The sequence below is a fragment of the Pungitius pungitius genome, chromosome 2, assembly GCF_949316345.1.
Source record: "Pungitius pungitius chromosome 2, fPunPun2.1, whole genome shotgun sequence".
Classification (NCBI taxonomy): domain Eukaryota; kingdom Metazoa; phylum Chordata; class Actinopteri; order Perciformes; family Gasterosteidae; genus Pungitius; species Pungitius pungitius.
Genome location: NC_084901.1, coordinates 11,123,828 through 11,143,430, shown reverse-complemented (window position 1 = coordinate 11,143,430; position 19,603 = coordinate 11,123,828). Strand labels below are relative to the sequence as shown.

The window sequence follows — 19,603 nt, the reverse complement described above, 5'->3', positions numbered from 1 at the left end:
TCAGACACTGCATGATTTTGCTCAACAATAGCAGATATGTTTTTGACATGGAACTATTGTATAACTGCCTATATGAATGATAGATAAATTGTGTATATAATTAATACACAATTTAATTCAATCCACCATAAAGGCCTAGATGACATTATACAACATTATACAACAACTACTGTTGCTTAGATATTCTTCCAACTCAGTTTATCAAAATTATTTCAAACTGCATCAAACTGATCTCTTATAAATTGTACACACATCCCTGCTCTCAGGTTGTTCCCACTAAAAACTGCTGTTATATAAACCATTCTTAAAGAAGGCTAATTTTAGCCAAAATTGTAATTTATATATATAGACCAATAGCAAACATCCTTTTTTAAGTAAAATAATTGAAAAAGTGAACAGCTAAACTACTTCTTGACCACAAATAATGGTTATGATGCCTTCCAGTCAGGTTTTTGACAGCACCACAGTACTGAAACTGCTCTTTTTCAACAAGATCCACTTAAACACAGACAATGGAGGAATTAGTATTACTGGATCTCAGTGCATCATTTGACACAGTCGACAATGACATACTACTGGATGGGACTCTCTGAACCAGCACTTAACTGGTTTGATTCCTATTTGAACTAAACTAAACATGCAGCAGCGTTCAGTTTTTTTTGCTCCAAGAAAGCTGCAGGTCCGCTGAGTCCTGCTGCTCCTTTAAATCCAGATTAAGACTTTTCTGTTTGCTGCTGCCTTTATTTGACCATGAAAAAATCCTTAAACTACACTGCAAATTTGATTCTTTAACATATATTTTTCAATTGTTTTAATGACAGTTTAAGTACATAAAACCATGGAAAAAGAAATATAGGAAACACCGTAGCATTTGTCCTTAAAACACCCGCACTGACCCTTCCCCTGACGGCGTGCCCAGCCCTTAGCCCTTCCTCTAAAAGGTCACTGGCTTACCGGAGGTGGCATGGTGCTCTCTCAACTCTGCGTGGTGCTGGCAGGGGTAAAGGGTGCAGACCAAAAAAGAAAAATACAAGAGGGGGGTAGGGGGGGGCATCCACCATGTGTTGTTGACCAGATGTTGGAGGACGGACAGGATGGATGGTATTGGGCAGCATCACATCGGGGCAGGAGGAGGAGCAGAAGCCACGCAGGATGACAACAAATAATATAAAAAAAAGACGAGACAAGAGACAAAACAAAAGAAAAAACAAGACATTAGTTTAACTGAGGACACAACTGGACACAGGCAACCGGTCGGGGCAATGGCAGATATAATGACATGGGATAGAGAGAATGACAAGGGAGTGGCTCTTATCTAAAGATTGGCACGTATATGTACACACATATACACTAGGGCTGTCAAATTTGCTCAAAAATGACGTTTGAATATTTGCTTTAAACCCCCCCACATATATTCCAATATATTTGAATATCTGGTTGCTATGGATTGTGCTTTAGAAATGGCTTACAGATTCATAAACATCCAAAACAACAGTCCTGCCTTCCTCGACCAAAACAAGAGCATCACAACTTCTGCTTGGTTTAACAAAATATAAACTCGTGGCAATGGTTGCCAACTTCCACAACTGACATGATTTATATTCTTTATAAAAGCCTCACCCGGTGATTACTGACAGTTGATCATGCAGTTGAGTGTGTGGGGGCAGGAAGGAGACTGACCGAGAGTTAAAGTGAATCATTTCTTTCTTGGCTATACATCAAGCTGCTGGTGGGTTACTCCACTAGGGGGGGGGTCCATCTCACTGCATGACAGGCTAATCAAAAGTTGGTTTGTTCAATATCTAGACATTGAACGTTGCAAATATTCCAACAGAGGCAGCTCATATTCTTTGACAAACTCCTACCCTCCACTCCCAAAATAGAAGGACTGTACAAAGGAGTCAATAGCAATGGGTCAGTAACACCATGTACTCATACCACATGGGGCTTCTGAAATGACCCCAAACCTCTTATCGTATTCATGTGCATCATTTACAATTTCCTCAAGCTTCAGGCAAGGTTTATGCGCACAAGCGATTGAGAATGTGTGGGCGGCGGCGCAGCTTCCTTACATCTCAATAATACCACACATCATGGTAGAAGAAGCCAGAGCATCAAGTCTAGTTGTGTTCAAATGTGCAATCTCATCAGCGAGGACTGCGATGGACTGTTCGGTGGTGTCAAGTTCAATTGCACAGTCTAGTTTCGAGTCTAGGACGGTACTAAAATGATTTTGCTCTAGAAAGAATGGAAGCCCGGACACAGCCAGTGGTTTGCAGTTGGGATTCTGTTGAGTGTCGAGCGTGCGTAGAAGACGAGAACGCCAGAGAATGTTTCATGTCATCAGGGAGGGGGTGGTCCATGTCTTTCTCCCCAAGCTGCATTCATTTCAGTTGAAAGCGCACAGTTCAGGCATTCAATCCAATCACAGAGAACTAATACGCAATTCTCTAGTTATTGGATTGAAGGCTGGAGGAGATCGATCAAGCTGGTGCTGGGTGCCTTGAGGCGGCGGGATATTCAGACACGCGAGTGAATAAATAGAACAGTTGTGTTTTCACAGTTCAGGGATTCAGGCTTGTGGACGTTGCTTAGCAATTTCATTAGCGTTTTGTTTTTAGGACATTGTAAAAATGCTTCCATTATCTGTGCTTCACCCAGATGTTCCTTTCTGGAGTTCTGATGCACACACCTTTACAAAGTGAGAGTGTAGTGCCTGTAATCACACCACACCTTAGCACCTTTTCTAGTTAACAAGGTTAATCACCATCTGTGAGCTGCCAATAGCACCTATTCGCCCAGAGATTTGAGCTCCCATTCATTGTTTTGACCCCAGACTTTAACAAATCTCATAACCGGGCACAGCACACAGTTGGAACTATTGCTCCTAGCCAGAATTTAATTACAAACATGAAACAAGCTAATGACCATGTCGGCTTTATCATCTAGACTAGACATGCAAATCAACCACCATTTCTAGGGCATAACTAAGAGTAGCTTGATAAAAACATAGGATTGTGGATTCTGTTTGGATGAGCTCTGATAGATGGACTAGTCTATAATTACCAGCTACAACTAAACAGGCAAATGCTGAAATCATCAACAAGGATAATCCAAGATGTTCAAGGAAATTTGACCCGTTCTCTCAATTTCCATGTTTCCCTGACTGAGCTCTGGCAACTTAATTTATTTTACTTATATTATTACCTCACTTATAAGTTATCTACGTTACATCCCGCTTAACTCAGGCTCAGCACAATTGTTAGATTCATCACAATCAATCATCAATTTATCAACCCACAGTCAAACTCCTCCATCAAGTAATTACAACAAATTGACCATACATATTGTAAATGTATAGTGTTTAACAGAATATACCCTCATTTGCTCTTAACAATGCCTTCAAAGCAGCACACTGTCCCTGCCCTTGAAAGGATGAAGAGTGCTTACGCAGAATAAAATGCAATGACATATTACATAATATTTAAACATCACTCGCAGCAAATTTATGACCCAGTTTATGTTAGCGGCAGGAAAAACAGGGATAACAACAAACGTTTTTTTTTTTTCTTTACCTGAAGGGCACCTTTTGCCATTTATTCCGCTTTGAATCAAAACATGTGGATGTAAAGTCAAAACATAAATGCTGGTCTTTGAGGACACTGAGGAAAGATGAAGTAAGAATATGGAAAAAGGCTCAATGAGAACAAGAGCAAGGTGCTTGTCTTGTGCTGAGTAGCTGAGTCTTTCGTGTCGCTAACACTTAGCATTCCGAGAGATTCTTCGTTTTATTAGTTTGAATACTTGTTCACTCATCACACTGATTAGTTTCTGTACATACAGATGCGTTTTTGATGATGGTGGTGGTAGGGACATCTGCCTACCAAGATGCCCTTCTGAATTTGATGGCCGAAGTCTATTTACATCATTCTCATCCTCAGAATGTTGAGTTAGCCTGTGAGAAAACATCTTCCACCTGACTATCATTCAGAGCCACACAGGGCAGAACGTGGCATTCTGTCACCAAGAAGTGAGGATTCAATTACAAAAAAGAGGAATTATTATAACTATAACTTTCAAGCCGTATTTATTTTTTTACATTAATTTATTTAAGTCTGCATTAACTTAAAATTAGGGCTGTCAAAAATAGCGCGTTAACGGCGTTAATTAGCTGTTTGTTGTTAATTACGTCAATTTTTTTGACGCATTTCACGCATGCGCAGTGTGACAAATTATTCAGGTCCGGAAAGAACCTCTTCTTCTAGGGAATGCACTTCATCCTATACAACACATTACTGCCACCTGCAGGCATATGTCAGGCCGTCAGGTTCAGCAAGTTGTTTGTGCCAGAGACCCGCTCCCCCCCCCCCCCCCCCCCCCCCCCCCCCCCCCCCCCGTTCTCGCGCAGCAGAACAGAGAAGAAGAAAAGCTCCGCCCAGCAGAGCAAGAGCAGCGCTGTTCTGAAACATGCGGAGGAAGAGAAACCAATGCGATCTAAATCCTCCCAGGTATGGGAATATTTCACACTGAAATGGGGGTGGTAGCGGATTTCTTTGCAGCGCCAGTCGTTCTAATCGCCGCGCTCGACTTCAAGGTGTAACCTTTATTATTGTTCGGTCTGAAACGGCGCGCCCAGTGACGGGTGGTGCAGCAATATTGTTGTTCGGGTGGAAATCGGGAGAAAGGTCGGTCCGGGAGATTTTCGGGGGGGGCTTTGAAACATCGGGAGGGTTGACATGTCTGGTCATGTCTGGTCATCGCAGGAGCACAAACTCGCAGCAGAGTGGGATAAACTGCAGAGGCTCGAGACCCTTCTAGAGCCATGCAGGGAAATCAGTCTGTAACTTATCAAATAACATTGATTTGATTATTTTCTGGAATGAATTAAAAAATCAAATATCAATAACATATATTTATGTAAAAAATAATAATTATGATAATAATAATGATAATTATGTATCTGTGTCCTGTTATTTATCTTTAGTATGCATTTCAGAAAGAAAAAATGGTTAGGATTCAGGTGTGATTAATCATGATTAATTCACTGAAAATTCTGATTAATTTGATTAAAATTTTTAATCTCTCTGGCGCAAACAACTTGCTGAACCTGACGGCCTGACATATGCCTGCACTTGGCAGTAATGTGTTGTATAGGATGAAGTGCATTCCCTAGAAGAAGAGGTTCTTTCCGGACCTGAATAATTTGTCACACTGCGCATGCGTGAAATGCGTCAAAAAAATTGACGTAATTAACAACAAACAGCTAATTAACGCCGTTAACGCGCTATTTTTGACAGCCCTAGTAAATATACGTCGTGCACTATTCAATCATATAGAAAGAAACTCACCTACAGACAGTTACAGGGTGTATAGTACAATCAAGAAAATACTCCCAACCTCAATTATTCATAGTGCAACATCATAATAATAATTATTAATAATGATAATCACACTTTGAGGGATGTAAACTCAAAAGTATATTCTTACCATGGAGTTAGCTATGAGCGAGGACTTAAGGGTACACACTGATGTGCAGGTTCTCAGGACACTTCTGCAGATATAATGAGCTTCCTTGTTCTATGTTGGCCGAAATATTAGAGAGAGAACTAAAGACATCCTCAGGAAGTCACTATCTAAAAATAAGTGTATTAGGTCTATTAGGTAATGTAGATTGGGAGAGAGAACGTGTGAGCGCTGTGCGAACGTCCACTTATGCAGTGACTGCAAACTGTGTGGAGCTCTTCTCTAAATACTTACTTTTCTCTCATAATTTGCTTTACTTGGCCACTAATATTAAGGGTCCTTTTGTTAATAGCATTGAAGATTGAAACAAATACAGTGCAACATTATAACAGGGCATTTGAAATAAAAAAATATATATATATATATATTATATATACAATGTATATATAATATATATATATTGTATGTATATTATACATTTATCACAGTTCTGCACTGACAAATGAACAAATATGTCAACACTGGAATAACATGGCTCTTTTTTATCAATAATCGTATAAATACCTTAAACGAAATGGCTGAGAATGGGGTTTGTAATACAAAAATGTATAAGGAAGTGCTACAATGAAATGTAGAGTATTTCATTCCTGCTCCAAATATGTGTGGAAGAGGACAGAGCAAAAATATGAAGCCTTGTATGGCCCGACAGGAAATCCATGGAGACATCATTGTCAGCAACAGGGCACATTGTGACACTGGAACAAACTGGAGCAATCCCAGTGGCTTTCTGTTTGTCACCGCCCCTCCCCTCCCCATCGCAAAATGAGACCTAATGAAGCCGCCACAGTGAATAATTAAAAATAAAAAATACCTATTGTTTGTAGGGTCTACAGTAGTTTAGTCAATATTGTGTCTTGTCTCTGGTTTTATCTTTCATGAGGAAGAAATAGGAGGTGGAGAAAGGTGATATCGTCTACACTCGCCACCTCACAGGCTGCAGATAGCATTTCATTAGATTGTAGGAGAGTTTCAGAAAAGCCGGTGTAGTGAGAGGTAGCTGGGTGAGTCCATGGGCCTCACACAGAGTGGATTCTCAGTTTCATCACTGGGGGGGGGAGGATCCGGTTAGGTACAGAATAATGCTATTTCATGATCACTTCCATACAAAGCAACCTGGGCTCATAATATTATTATATTAGTATGTAGCTCTCTCAGCATGGTTCAGTCCCATCTGAGCGCTGGGCCACTGGCCAACTGAAAGTTAAACCTCACACCGCCATCGAGGCACGGCTCAACAGTGAGGGAGTAGAACATCTGGCTGGGCACAGCTGGATATGGATTGTAAAAGCACCCAGCAGTAGGTTGAAACTAAATTATAGTCCCACTTTCACTAACAACACCATGTTCAATCGTCAGGGCTCCACACACAAGTCACCTTCCTGTGACTTTAAACATAGCAGCTGGCATGGCGTCGCCTTAACCACTTGCAGGAACCCATGCTTCGTATTAATAATGTAGCTTCACTGATAACGATCTAATATCATATCTGTATTGCCTGTACTGTAGTAAGATTTTGAATGCAGGACATTTGATTGAAGTGGAGTATTTTAAATCCTAAAGGACCTAAAATACTCGTTCCACCACTGACAATGGCCAGCATGAATATAATATCAGACCGAATAGCAACAACAAGAATAATGCCAATCCAATCTGATTACTAGAATTCATATATATATATATGTATGTTTTGGGGGTCTGAATTCAAAACTCTAGCTCATAGTGTAATATATCATCATCACTGTTCTAATTCCCTGGAAGTTGTATCCAGTTGAAACTCCAGCAGCTGTTCAGAATAAATGAACACAGGCCTCAGCCAGTACTATCAATCTGATTACTCTCACTCCGGCCCAGCTGCCTGCAACCCAGTGCTGCAGCCAAGAAGAAGAGCAGAGATGCTTTAGTGGGCAAAAATAAAAAGATCACAACCAGTACTGGAAATCTGTTGTTGAGTAACTGCAGCGTAGGCATACTAGATAATTGTTACATATTTAGGTCGCAACTAAGAATCCTGATTGCCTGAAAGTGTTTACTTGAAAGCTTTTTGGGGTACCTCAATAGAAGTGCAAGTAGCTATCTATAACGCACTGCATCTCCTTTCTCTGTTGCAAGCAACTAGAAACTGCCCCCCCCTTCCGGGTCACCTCTCCAGCTCCTTTCTATCAGCCTGCAGCGGCCTCCCACTACAAGCACAGTCAAGCATCGATCTGAAACAGAGAGCAGCTCCTCTCCACCAAGCTAATGGGAGCAGCATGATCTGTGTTAGCTATTCATGAAACCCTTGAGCAAAGTGTGCCATGGGTTTGTTCAGACACAAATCAAGGTTCAGTGGAAGCAGCGCTGCAGACTCTGCGTCCGAGAGTGAAACCTCATCACAAAAAAAAACAGATTCTTCAAATATACACAGTAGGAACAACTTCAACTCTGCCTCATCTGCATTTCAATCCGCCCACTCAGGTTCTTCTGTTTTGATTCACTCACTCAGAAAGAGAGGTAATGCGTACCCTGTGTCGGTCTGCCCAGGGAGGGGAGCTTGTCGCCGCTACAGCGTCTCAGTCAGACAAAACCTGGTCCGACAAGCCACTGAGCTCAGCCCCGTCTCTTCCACACACACACACACACACACTGACACACACTCAAACTAAACACTGAAGGGATGAGACAAGGCAGACAGAACGAGCATGCGAGAGAATTCGAGCCTCCCTCTCTCTCTCCCTCTCTCTGATGAGTGCCCTTTCCCCTTTTTCTTCATCTCCTCCGACCAGTAATGGTGTCCTACTCTGTTAATGTGTTACATCGCAGCAATTTGTTTACCCTTTGTCAGCGCCTTTTCATCTGGAATCCTGCTCTCCCGCCTTGCATCTCCCCGAGCATCTAACCGCCATCTCTTTCTACAAACCTCCCGTTGGGCATTTTTGACGTACAATGCAACTCTTTTACACGTGTTTGTCAGGCAAACATCATCTGACACACGCACCAGGGAAATACCACGCGGCCCTAAAACAAGGAAGTGGGCTGTCGCGGTATATAAAGGGCTCGAGTGGAAGAGAAGAGAATCTGGTGTGCTGAAGACGCTTGTGGTGCGAGTCGGAGTTCTGTGCACGTCGATGAACATGGCTACCGCAACCCAAACCACACAGCTCTTCTCCATGCTCTTGTTTAGCAAGGTCCTTCTGCGGCAGTAAACCAAAGCAAGCGGTCCAATCTCCCATCTCGGAAAATCACCCCTCAGGATGACGCATGTACGACGCAGCCAATCATGTGACCTCATTATATGGCCAATGACAGCTTTAACAAGCCGTTTTTTTAGGCCTTGATAAAAACTGTAATTACTCTGGAAATATTTTTATCTGTCAGGATAGGGAAGGGGAGTGTTCTGATGTGTAACATTCAGTTTATATGTTACTATAAATAAATATGGCAAACAAAAATAACTTTACATTTTTAAAACATGGCGATACCAGCGAAGACACATATCTAAGTTATAGCCCCGTGTGTGAACGGTAATCCTGGAAAGCTTTACGTTGATAGAGGGAAGCTGAACTACTCTAGAGGCTTAATATAGGCCTCACGGCAGAGAAACGGCAAGAGTAAAAATCCGTTTTTTTTACACTAATTCAGCTGTGGTTGGCCGATTCAAACCCCCAATTCCCCTAAACTTATTTTAAGGCAAGAGACAAGAAGCTTTGGGACCCATGTAAGACAGTTACTGAATGTATTGCAGGCAGAAAGCAGTGGATTGAATTCATATTTTTGGAATAGGTGGTTATTTTACTCTGAATTCAACATGGATTGTCTGAGATGATATCAGCGTATTCAGCGCTGAATGCACTAGCGATTTGCTGCCTCGATTCCTTGTTAGCTTTGACGCATTGTTAAACTTTTGCACGGCTGTGTGTGAAAGTTTGTCACAAACAGGTTTGCACTGTTCCTGTGAACCTGCTCAAGCTGTCTAAAGCCAATGAACAGATGTTGCAGACTTTGTCATGAAGGTAGATGCATTAACCAAAGGTCGTTTGCAGAGGCGGAAATACGGTGCCTCGCCTTCCAGAGAAGAAAATCATCTGTACAACAAGATTCAGCTAAATGGTCTGCATGTCATCAACAAACACGTGTAGGGTCCTGAGGCAAAGTGAAACTGAGGTCTGCACAACAGAACATTTTTGTTGGTACTGTGCAATTAGGAACAAAACGGGTGGGTAGTGAAATGGCTATAAAAGATGGCACAGGATGACTTTCCTGCTGTGGTTCCCACCACATTTGTCCATAGATCAATTGAAATATAATGTGGAAAGGAATAAGTTGGTTGGTGGGAGAAAGATGTACAGTGAAAAAAAAGAAGCTAATCTGTTATTTTGTTTGATTATCTCCCTGGCAAGTCACTTCGTTGCAGGCGTGTTGCTCAGGGTTCATACACATTTTGACCAAAGGATTTCAAACTAAATTTCCATGAGCAAAAGGTTTGTGAAATCTCTGTGTATACATAAAAAAGTGAGAAAATATTATTATAACTAAAAATGAGAATCCCAAAAGGTATATACAGTGTTTCCCTACATTCAATTGGGCCCGATAAAGTATGCTTTTATGTTTACAATGATCCACTGGATGAATATCGTTAGCCGTTTTCCTGATACTAGTTCTAAAACGGCACTTTTAAAACATACCGCTGGCTTAAAGAGTGCCTGAACCGATACTTGATGCTCCTTGTGTGTCTAGATGTATCGACGTCATGATTGCAGCAGGTGCAACACAGAGGAGCTGCATGAGGCACGAGAGCATATTGTTTATCTACTGTGTGACCGAATTTATTAATAGTATTATTAAGTTGACGCTTTGTTGCGTAAAATAAAGACCAAACGAAAAGAATCAAACGATCTCCTGTCATTCGCGTAAGAAAATAAAGTCACGTGTCTGCAGCTCAATACGGCTCAATGACAACGTCACACCCCCGGTTTACTACTTGGAACTGCCACCAGCCACCAGCAGACGGGCAGCATGTCGGAAAATGTCGGTGTCTCGTACGGACGCGGTGGCCGAAGAGTGACGTGCTGCTTGGCGTGTAGCTTGGCTAGCAGTCGCCCTCTGATGCCTTCGTATAGGTTGGAATAAAGTCATAAAGTTTGCCGCCTTGGTTCCAAATACAGAGCCTTTGTGTTGTGATTGACTGTTCGATATGAGTGAGAATAGCTTTATGAGTGTGGGGCTAAAACATCATTTACATGTTTGTCGTAACATGCCTAGAAAGTAAGTTGTAACAGAGAGGTCCTCATCTAGAATGTTGAGAGGTATAATCATTATTCATGAGGTAGGATGAAATATATTATTGCCTCTTTACAAAAGGCCCGATTCTCGGAGCAAACAAAAACAAACCCAAAGGAAGCAAACAAGACCTCCATTTAAACGACTAAAAATGGTAAAAATCAAACAAACCAAATGTGTCCTATTCAGAAATGTAAAGCTCACTTGGCATTTTAATACAACTAAAGAGCTCAGCTGCTGGCAGAAAACTCCCGCTGAGTGTGATTCACACTGGGACTACAGTGACTCAAAGAGGAAGAAATAACAAAGCACCCATTTATAGTACTAGCTGAGGCAGGAGGAAAAATATAACTCAGTAATTTGGTGCGGCACTATTCCATTTCTTGAAAATTGCTCCAAATCAGTTATGTTACATGATGTAGAACCTTAATTAATTCCAAAAGGCTTGTCATCTGTTAGCTTAAAATCCCCTCCATTGGAATGCAGAGTCTCTCACATCAGATACGATGAGTGATGTTCCAACAAGATGGTTGTCTAACGAAGCCTTTTCTGGGCTACTTATATGTATTATGTATGTAAACAGACAAATACTGTTGATTAAGCCAAAACCTTGTGCCAGGCATACATCAACTTTATCCTTTACCGTCACATACATGTCTCGCTCATGTAGTCAAATTTGTGAATTTTTTCCATAATGTTCAATATGATCCATATTGTAATATGAAATTCTTCGGGGGTGGGTTTCTGGTTCTAAAGGCTTAACAGTAAAGTGATGTTTTATCCAAATTTACCAGTCTTTTCTAGCTCTTCTATTATTTTCCACGTAATAATAGTAGATATCAAAAAGCACCAGCAATCAACCCTAATATAGGCTGTTATATTTATCAGTATCTTGTAGTGCTGGGCAAAGATTAAAAAAATGAACTCTCTAATAGCAGGATTATTCTGTGATTAACAGCAATTAATCGCATTATGAGCAAAATTCAATAATACATTCAAAACTAGTGTATTGCACAGTTTCGTAATGTTATCAGAAGAATATAAGAAACATTCTCAAGTTTACATACAGTATATAAATCTTTTTTTGAACAGGTAACAGAAGAAACACTTGTCTTTTATCAGGGAACATCATAATGCCTAATGCACAGCAGTAAGGGGGCCTGTTAAGAGTGAGGGTAAGTAATCTAGCACAAAAGTCTGTAAAGACTGTGGAGTTCCTCTGAATCCCAATAAAATAAAAACGTAGTACTTCAGGTTTGAAGTGATTGCAAATATATATATGATTTTATCGACTATGCCTTCAGGTAGAGATTTTAAATGAAAGTATCTATTTAAAAGTGCAGTACCTTTCTCCATTTCCTCGGTTAATGTGCGCAGCAGTGTTAAGCCCCCTCAAATGCAAAAAAAAAGGAAATGCTGTTAACGCGTGATCAAATCATTGTCAGCGTTAATGGATTGCTACAAGCCACTAGTGATTGTTTCCCCACATATTTTCTTACGCTTAGCGTTTAGTTTCCCCTACTTCCATATTTTCACAAAATCCCATGAGCCATAGCCTCACGATCCAATGAAGGAAAAAGACTGCAGTTGCCACACGTTCACTAAATAAACGCTTCACATAAACTAGACGCGAGGCAATCATACAAAGGCATCACTAACTAGAGACCATCTTCAGATTCAAATCAACAGCTGTGACGTCTTATCGGGAGGGGGGTAAATATTGCATTTATTGTTTTTCTTTTGCACCTGTGACTGTTTAGAATTGTACTGAGCTTATATGTTTGAATTTAGATGAACATGAACTGAAATCTGTTTATGTTTTGCAAGATATAAAGACACATTCAGAATAAATTGGATGTCTGTCTGGCAAATTCCAAAATATAATATCTCAATCATGCTCGGAGAACTACACTGCTGGATTGTTTCTCCTTTCCTGAGAGAAAACATACAAATACATGAGTTATTCTACATATAAAATAATGTATGACATTCTGCATACACTGCGTACTACTCCATAAAGGATTATGATGTACCTGTGCATTATAGCTGCAGGAAACACTTGAAAAGGACACGTCTAAAACGCGATACCAGACATGAGTCTTCTCAGCATTAAATCCTGCAGAAGACGTACTTCATCATTAACGCAGCCAGAGAGCTGACCCACAACATGTTACCCTCCTCGAGGCAAACTGTTCATGTGTGCACTGATCAATTCACAACGGAGGAAGCTCAATGAGATTTAGACAATTCCTGAAGAATTCTACAATGAAAACCAATCCTCAAAGAGAACCTACACACATGCACACAGAGTGTTTCTACCAAAAATCCGCCCCTGTCTTCTTTATTCCCTGTGCTATTGATTGCAGACTTCAAATCAATAGCCCACCCACCACCTTGGCTCTTTCTGTCAGGGAAGGGTTGAGAAAAATCTTGGCAAAGGACACTCCACTCAGGAGAAAAAAAAACGCAACCTCGCCCAAGTAGTCTGTGGTTCACTTTGTCCAGTCAATTGTCTGCTTTATATTGACAGACTTTTCATTTGCAATTGTTCCACGCCTTCTTTTCTGTTTCTTTTTTGTTTATTTTAAATGGTAGTAAAGAAAGAATGAATGCAATGCCGCCACGAGGCACTCTCAACTGGCATTCATGTCCATCCTCTTGATCTTGTCTGTTTGGCGTTCTAGGAAATGTCGGTAAGTCCTAATTCAAGCAGCTGTATCCAAGAAGGATTTATTTGTCTATTGCTCAGTAAAAAGAAGACCTTTAAACCTACTTTGATGATAAAACAAGACAGAATATACTTCCAGGAGGGTGATTATTTCTATATATGCTATTTCTACACTTACAAAAATAAAAATCCATGTGAAAAAAATTACTTCTCACTGTTCTCAGGTCAAATATTTATGCAATTAAATTGCGATTCATTTTGATTAATTAATTACAAAGCCTCTAATTAATCAGATTAATATTTTTAATCGAGTCCCGGCCCTAGTTAAAACGTTAACTAGCGTTAGCTAACGTTACAGACCAGGGAGAATTCCAGCATTTCACTTCTCTAATACATTTATCTCCCCTTTTATAGTTTGCTCAGCATCACCAAGGCTCTTAATGATAGTAAGTAAGTATACTCAATTATGACACAGTCTGATGTTTTTCACTGTCATTTGTTTAGTGAGATGTGTGCTAATTATCCTGTTCTCCTTTATAGGATTATGCATGTGGAAGTGTAAAGAATGCGGTTTGGATAGGAATATGAGGTTGATATTCATTTACATTGTTAATAATTGAAATACACAATGCACTGTACAATGTATTTGTTGTATTGGATGGTCAGTTCTGACTTCTACGTTATGTTTCATGTGTCTTAATAGGGGATCAAACAAAAACAGTTTGAAATATAATAATTATGCTTTAGAAGTATTTTATCAAAATGAGTTGGACTAATTCAATTTAATCATGGATGTTCTTGTATCGAGTTATGTCTACACATATGCATTGTGTACTATACCACTTTTCTGACCAAGTCAAGGCACCCCTGCTCTAAAACATATCAAACTGCCTTTTAAATAAAACGTTAAAAATAAAGGACAAACATTAGAAATGCGGCAACAAAAAAGTTATGATAGTTACATTTGAAAGATATATTTTTTTTAAAATCCTCCGCGTGATCTTTTAATGTCTGCACCCACAGGTAGGGCACAAACCCTCAGTAATGTCGAATTAATTGCTGCAAAGTGCAGTGTCTGCCACAGCCAGCCTCACTAGCCTGCAGTGCATTTACAATAGTAGCACTTAAATTTAATGGTTCAGGTTCAAAGAGTCTTCGCCTGTGTTGGCAGGGAACATGAACCCACTCCGACCTAAACTTTACTTGGAGGTAGAGGCAAGACCCCCAATTATCGGGGGCAATTATCAGCAGCTCAGAGGCAATGAGGTTGGGTATGATGTAGAATAATCCATCACACATATTAGTCTAGGTGTAGTTTGAATTTCTCAATCAAACTTCAAATTGCGGCAAACCATGTTTGGCCACCATGACACATCCACGTCCTTTGATGCGGCGAAATTCGTACAGAAATATTAATAATAATCCAGTGTCGGTGGTAACTTCATTTTGGAGCTAAAGAATGAAAAGAGGGGAAATCTCAACGCTGATTCGCCAAGACTCGACAAGTTCGATCAAAGATGTTCTATTGCGAATACCACAACATCACCTTTTCTCCTTGACTCACTCCAATCTCAGAAAACCCCTCTCTGGATATACACGAGTCACATGGATGACATATTTATTTCAAAATGGCAAATATCGCCAAAAAGCAACACGATAACAGGATGGGCGTGGACTCACCAAAGTTTTCTCAGGCTCCTGCTGGGACTCAGAGGAGGACTCCATGGTTGTGTCTAACCAGAGCCGGAGCCTGTCAGCGCTGCTCGGACGACTGCATATCTAGGACGAGGAGAAGGAGTGTTACCACAGCAGCATAGGTTTCATTTCTTTCACTTCAACTTGGTCGTGACGCGGTCCAACCGTAGATATTTTCTGCCCTGGTGAGCACAAAAAAGATCCCCCTCATTTCTGTCATTGCATACGAATGCAGCATGTTCACTTAGAGCATGTGCTCCCCATTCCCCGGTGCCTTTTGTCTCATCCCAAAGAGAGCTGCAACGATTAGTTGACATAATCTACCGGTCATTTTCATTGCAATGCACTTTCCACAATGTGCTGGGGGCAGTATTGCTTCCATTGTCTTAATGCACCAAGGCAAAGAAGATGTTTTTCAAGTGGAACAGAATGTGGAGGAACCAAAAAAAAGCGAGAACGAGATTTTCAAAAGTCTGGGAGTATTTATCAGCAAACCAAATCAAACAATGCAAAGTAGCATCTGCAAAACAGAATTGGCATTTCACAGCAGCACTACAGCAATGCATGAACATTTAAAACACAAGCATCCTGCAACCACTACGTCTTTTCCTAATGGGTGAGTTTTAGTCAACTGCCTAAGTAACGCTAGCCTTGTTAACGTATTGTAACGTTTACAATGTTGGAAAACAGTACGTCTCATGGACGATGCTTGCTAACGCTATATATGCGTTAAGTGCTAAGTGCATACAGTAAATAGTGAATTATCAGAGTAGCTTGTCTTTTTGTTTGTTCTAAATAGTTAACTCCCTCTACTTAGCATTCTTCAAACAAAAAAATATTTCATATCAACACAATTATGAGAGATCTAGCATAATACAAAACTGTGATACTATAGTGATAACGTGATAATTAAAGCTCTGTGTTTTCTCTTTCTCTTTTAGTACTAAGCAATGCAGCCCGACAGCTTGATAGAGAGCATCCTCAACATGCTTGTCACTTGTATAGGCGCAATATATTTTATTCATTTATACATAAAAATAAGTGTCACCATGATTTTAGTTGATTGTGCGGTCTTTGTCATCTTGTCTGCCTGCTTTGTGGAAAGCTGGGGGGGGGGGGGGGGAGGCTGCGTTAAAGCTGCAGGGGGAAATAAAAGATCTGAATCTGAACGTCTAGCAACCAAGAAAAAGAGGCTGTGTGACCTTCTCCAGAACAGAAAAAACCCCAAGTCCCAAGACCTCGGTATTGGTTTCAAAAAGAGTGCAGGCATATGCAGAGGAGACAAAGTTCCTCCTGGAAGAAGCAGTCAATGCATCATCTGATGCCTTTTTGTGGTGATGTGATATAATCATAGAAGATTTCCCCTAATAACCAAAAAAACATAAAAATACATGTGCATTTGTGTAACAAGCACTAGCTCAGAAAGAATGTTTAGCACAGCTGGTAACATTGTTACCCCCAAAAGATCGTGCCTTACTCCCCACAAGGTTAACATGTTGGTGTTCCTTTCTCTGAATCTGCCTAACAGTTAAAAGAGTGACGTGGCAGCAGGAACGGCCGGTTAATGCATCTGTGCCTTTGTGTGTGATACATTAAAAGCCTAAACTGACGTTGTTAAACATGTTACTTTGTTTTGATCCAGTTCTTGTTAACTTGCACTTTTTTGTTAACAAAAGTGTATCCTTATTTGTCATTATGTAATCACTGGCATAAAATGGTCTGAAAATGACAATGATATAATTTATCGCAAGTACTTTTGGTGCAATATATTGCACAATAAAAAGCAGTTATCGGGGGAGCCCTATGGAGAGTGACACGTTTTAAACCTTTTTATCTATCCAAGGCTGGTTCCTGCTGGCTAATGTTGCACAGTGTACCGGTACTAGAAAGGTACCGCGGTACCCTTACGGTTTTTGAATATATACAAGAGTGAATGTCCGGGTAAAAGAGGACGTCTGCTTTGTCTTGTGTTGCACTTGCTGATGTGTGACTGTTAGGAAAGTTGTGGTGAAGCAAACACAGCTACAGGGCTGCGATCTCTAACGGTTTCCCCATGTGATGAACACACGCTTTTGCATGTTTTCACACGCACTCACGCCACACATCTCACGTTCAAAACACAATCTGCGCTGGTTCATCTCCAACCTCGCCGGGAATACAATTTTCTTACACATAAAATCAGTACCAGTCAAATTGTATGAAATAATGTGTCCAAACTTTCGACTGGTACAATATTTCAAGTAATCGGTGGCTGCACAGGTAACCAAAAATTAATCGGGACCCTGATTTTGGCTTTCCACAATTATTGACGTTTAATATTCTCTCATCCTCTCAGATAATGATCCTTCCTAAACTAACAGCCAGATGTTGTGGCTACACCTTCGGGGAACCGTCATGCTGCTGTACATACCCTACAGTGGAAGCCTGTTTGTTTGCAGCTGCAACAAAAGGGTCCTCCTAACACCAAAAGTGACTGTGCCTTTGTCCATTAACATTCACTACCCCCAAACAGCCGCCCATCAACAAATCCTTGGTGAAAAATGCTTTTGCTCTCCATGCAGTCGCTGCACCAGTACACTCAAGAATTGTAACGCCACTAATGCCAGCACAAAGATTAATCCCCAACATGAACAAGTGGGAGCATCTGTTATTTACACTTTATGCTTCCAGGGAGATTATTCTGGCGGAACAGCTGCCTACCAACTCGTGGTCATCCTGGAAATGCTTTTGAGATTATGGGAGGCAGCCCCTCGTGCTAATTGCTGTTTTGTGTGGATATATTAATGGTACCAACCCTGTGGTACCAACAGAGATTACACCTTGTCAAACTGTGTGGAAACAAGAAAGACAGATTATTAATTGTTAATGGTCTACCCTGAAGATGTCCTTTCTTTGTAATATGTTGTCAACAGCAGCAAACTGTCAGATGAAGACTTTGGTCGTACAAGAGCATCGACCAACCAAAAAAACCAACTGGCCTTAAATGATCAGCTGAAAGGTGCCAAGAAGGTAGGACAAGGAAAGGAAACGGTAACGGACACGGAGAAGGTCACTAAATCCCCCCCCCCCCCCCCCCCCCAATCAGTTATTCTACTAATGTAACGCACCAGCAGCCTCTTGGCTCCGGCCAGCACACACACACTTCATCTGGCCTTGACTGTCAAGGAGCCATCACACTTAGACAGATGCTCTCCACTCCTTCTCAAAACCAGCTTTAGCAATCAGTCCATGACTCAGCCCGGAGTCACAGCTGAGGTGGGAAAATATCACAGAAATTAAAGGCCGAATAACTCACAGCATTGTAAGGGACCATTTCTTGTTGTTTCATTACTTTCATCCATTACTGCCCTTGTATATTGTCTCTGAAATGGTAGCAAAGAATAAGTCTTTCCGGGATGCATTTAGTGTTTTATCTTATCGGGTCTAGTTAGTTGCGGGCCACTGACTAAGATTTTTTGTACTTAGTTTAAACTCTTATCCAAAGAGACTCCAAGTGCAACATATGCTTCTCCCTCTGCTCCTGATTATTTTTAGGATGACTAAGTCCACATTAGCTCTGAAGTTGCCCTAAATATGCAGCTTCCCTTATGGCGTGGATGGAAACATTTTTGTTTTTGAGCGAGATGTCTCGAGAGCTTTTGGATGGATTGTGATTGGACTTTAATATAGATATTCATGTTTCCAAGAGAATGAATTCAAGTCAGGGGGGGGAAGTCTGAGGAAATGTATAACTAATGGTATTCCTCATGAGCATTAGCAGCATTTTGTTTGTAGTGCTACTTATTTAATGTTTGATTGGTAATAATCTGAAACAATATATATAACATAGGAGCATGTTAGCGTGCTGATGATAGCGTTTACGTAAAATCTGTGCATAAGCATGCAGAGGAATCTTTCACTTGTATTATTTTGGCCTATTTACCTGGCCTATTCACTTGACGAACAATGGGTGTGAACCATGTAGTGACAGGCCACTCTATTCCCTTTCCTACACCTCACACTTTAGTAACACTGTATCTCTTTGTACAAGATGGCCTGAAACAAACTGTTTCAGCCGTACCACAGCAGTCTGTCAACTAAGAGCTATGAGTCATTGCCTCGGATAGAGGGCAAAAGCACAGGGAATCCTAAACTTGTGGTTTGGCAGTGGCCCGGAAAACAATGCTGGAAACACTGGCTGAGGGGTTCCTCCACGGAGCCAATAGACGCGGGGAACCTTTTGGGATGGGGTGTTTAAAGTTGCCAAATCTTCTACTTCATACTCCAGTCCAAGGGCATGAATGTAAAGGTGTGTGAACACGCATAACATGTAATAATCAGGCTTTTCAGTCTCGATAAACCAGTGGCCCATCCAGTGCCAAAAGAAACCATTGTTTGTGCTGGATATTTTGAGAGACCAATGGGACGATGGTTTGAGTTCATGATGATGTCACTGCATCAAGTAAAACTGAACTGCTTCAA

General features: G+C 40.9%; 1 protein-coding gene across 6 annotated transcripts in view; it reads right to left on the bottom strand.

Annotated features, from left to right (window-relative positions):
- osbpl8 (oxysterol binding protein-like 8) overlaps nt 1-19,603 on the bottom strand; it is a 69,417-nt gene that overhangs the window by 37,403 nt on the left and 12,411 nt on the right. For 5 of the 6 annotated variants that reach the window (XM_037461616.2, XM_037461618.2, XM_037461619.2 and 2 more), the window contains exons 2-3: nt 15,128-15,226; nt 955-991 (exon numbers count right to left, since the gene is read on the bottom strand). In XM_037461616.2, the coding sequence (XP_037317513.2) occupies nt 955-991; nt 15,128-15,172 (82 nt within the window). In that variant the 5' untranslated portion in view covers nt 15,173-15,226. Of the gene's footprint in view, nt 1-954; nt 992-8,024; nt 8,108-15,127; nt 15,227-19,603 lie in introns of those variants that run through there. The other variant, XM_037461622.2, reaches the window with a different exon arrangement.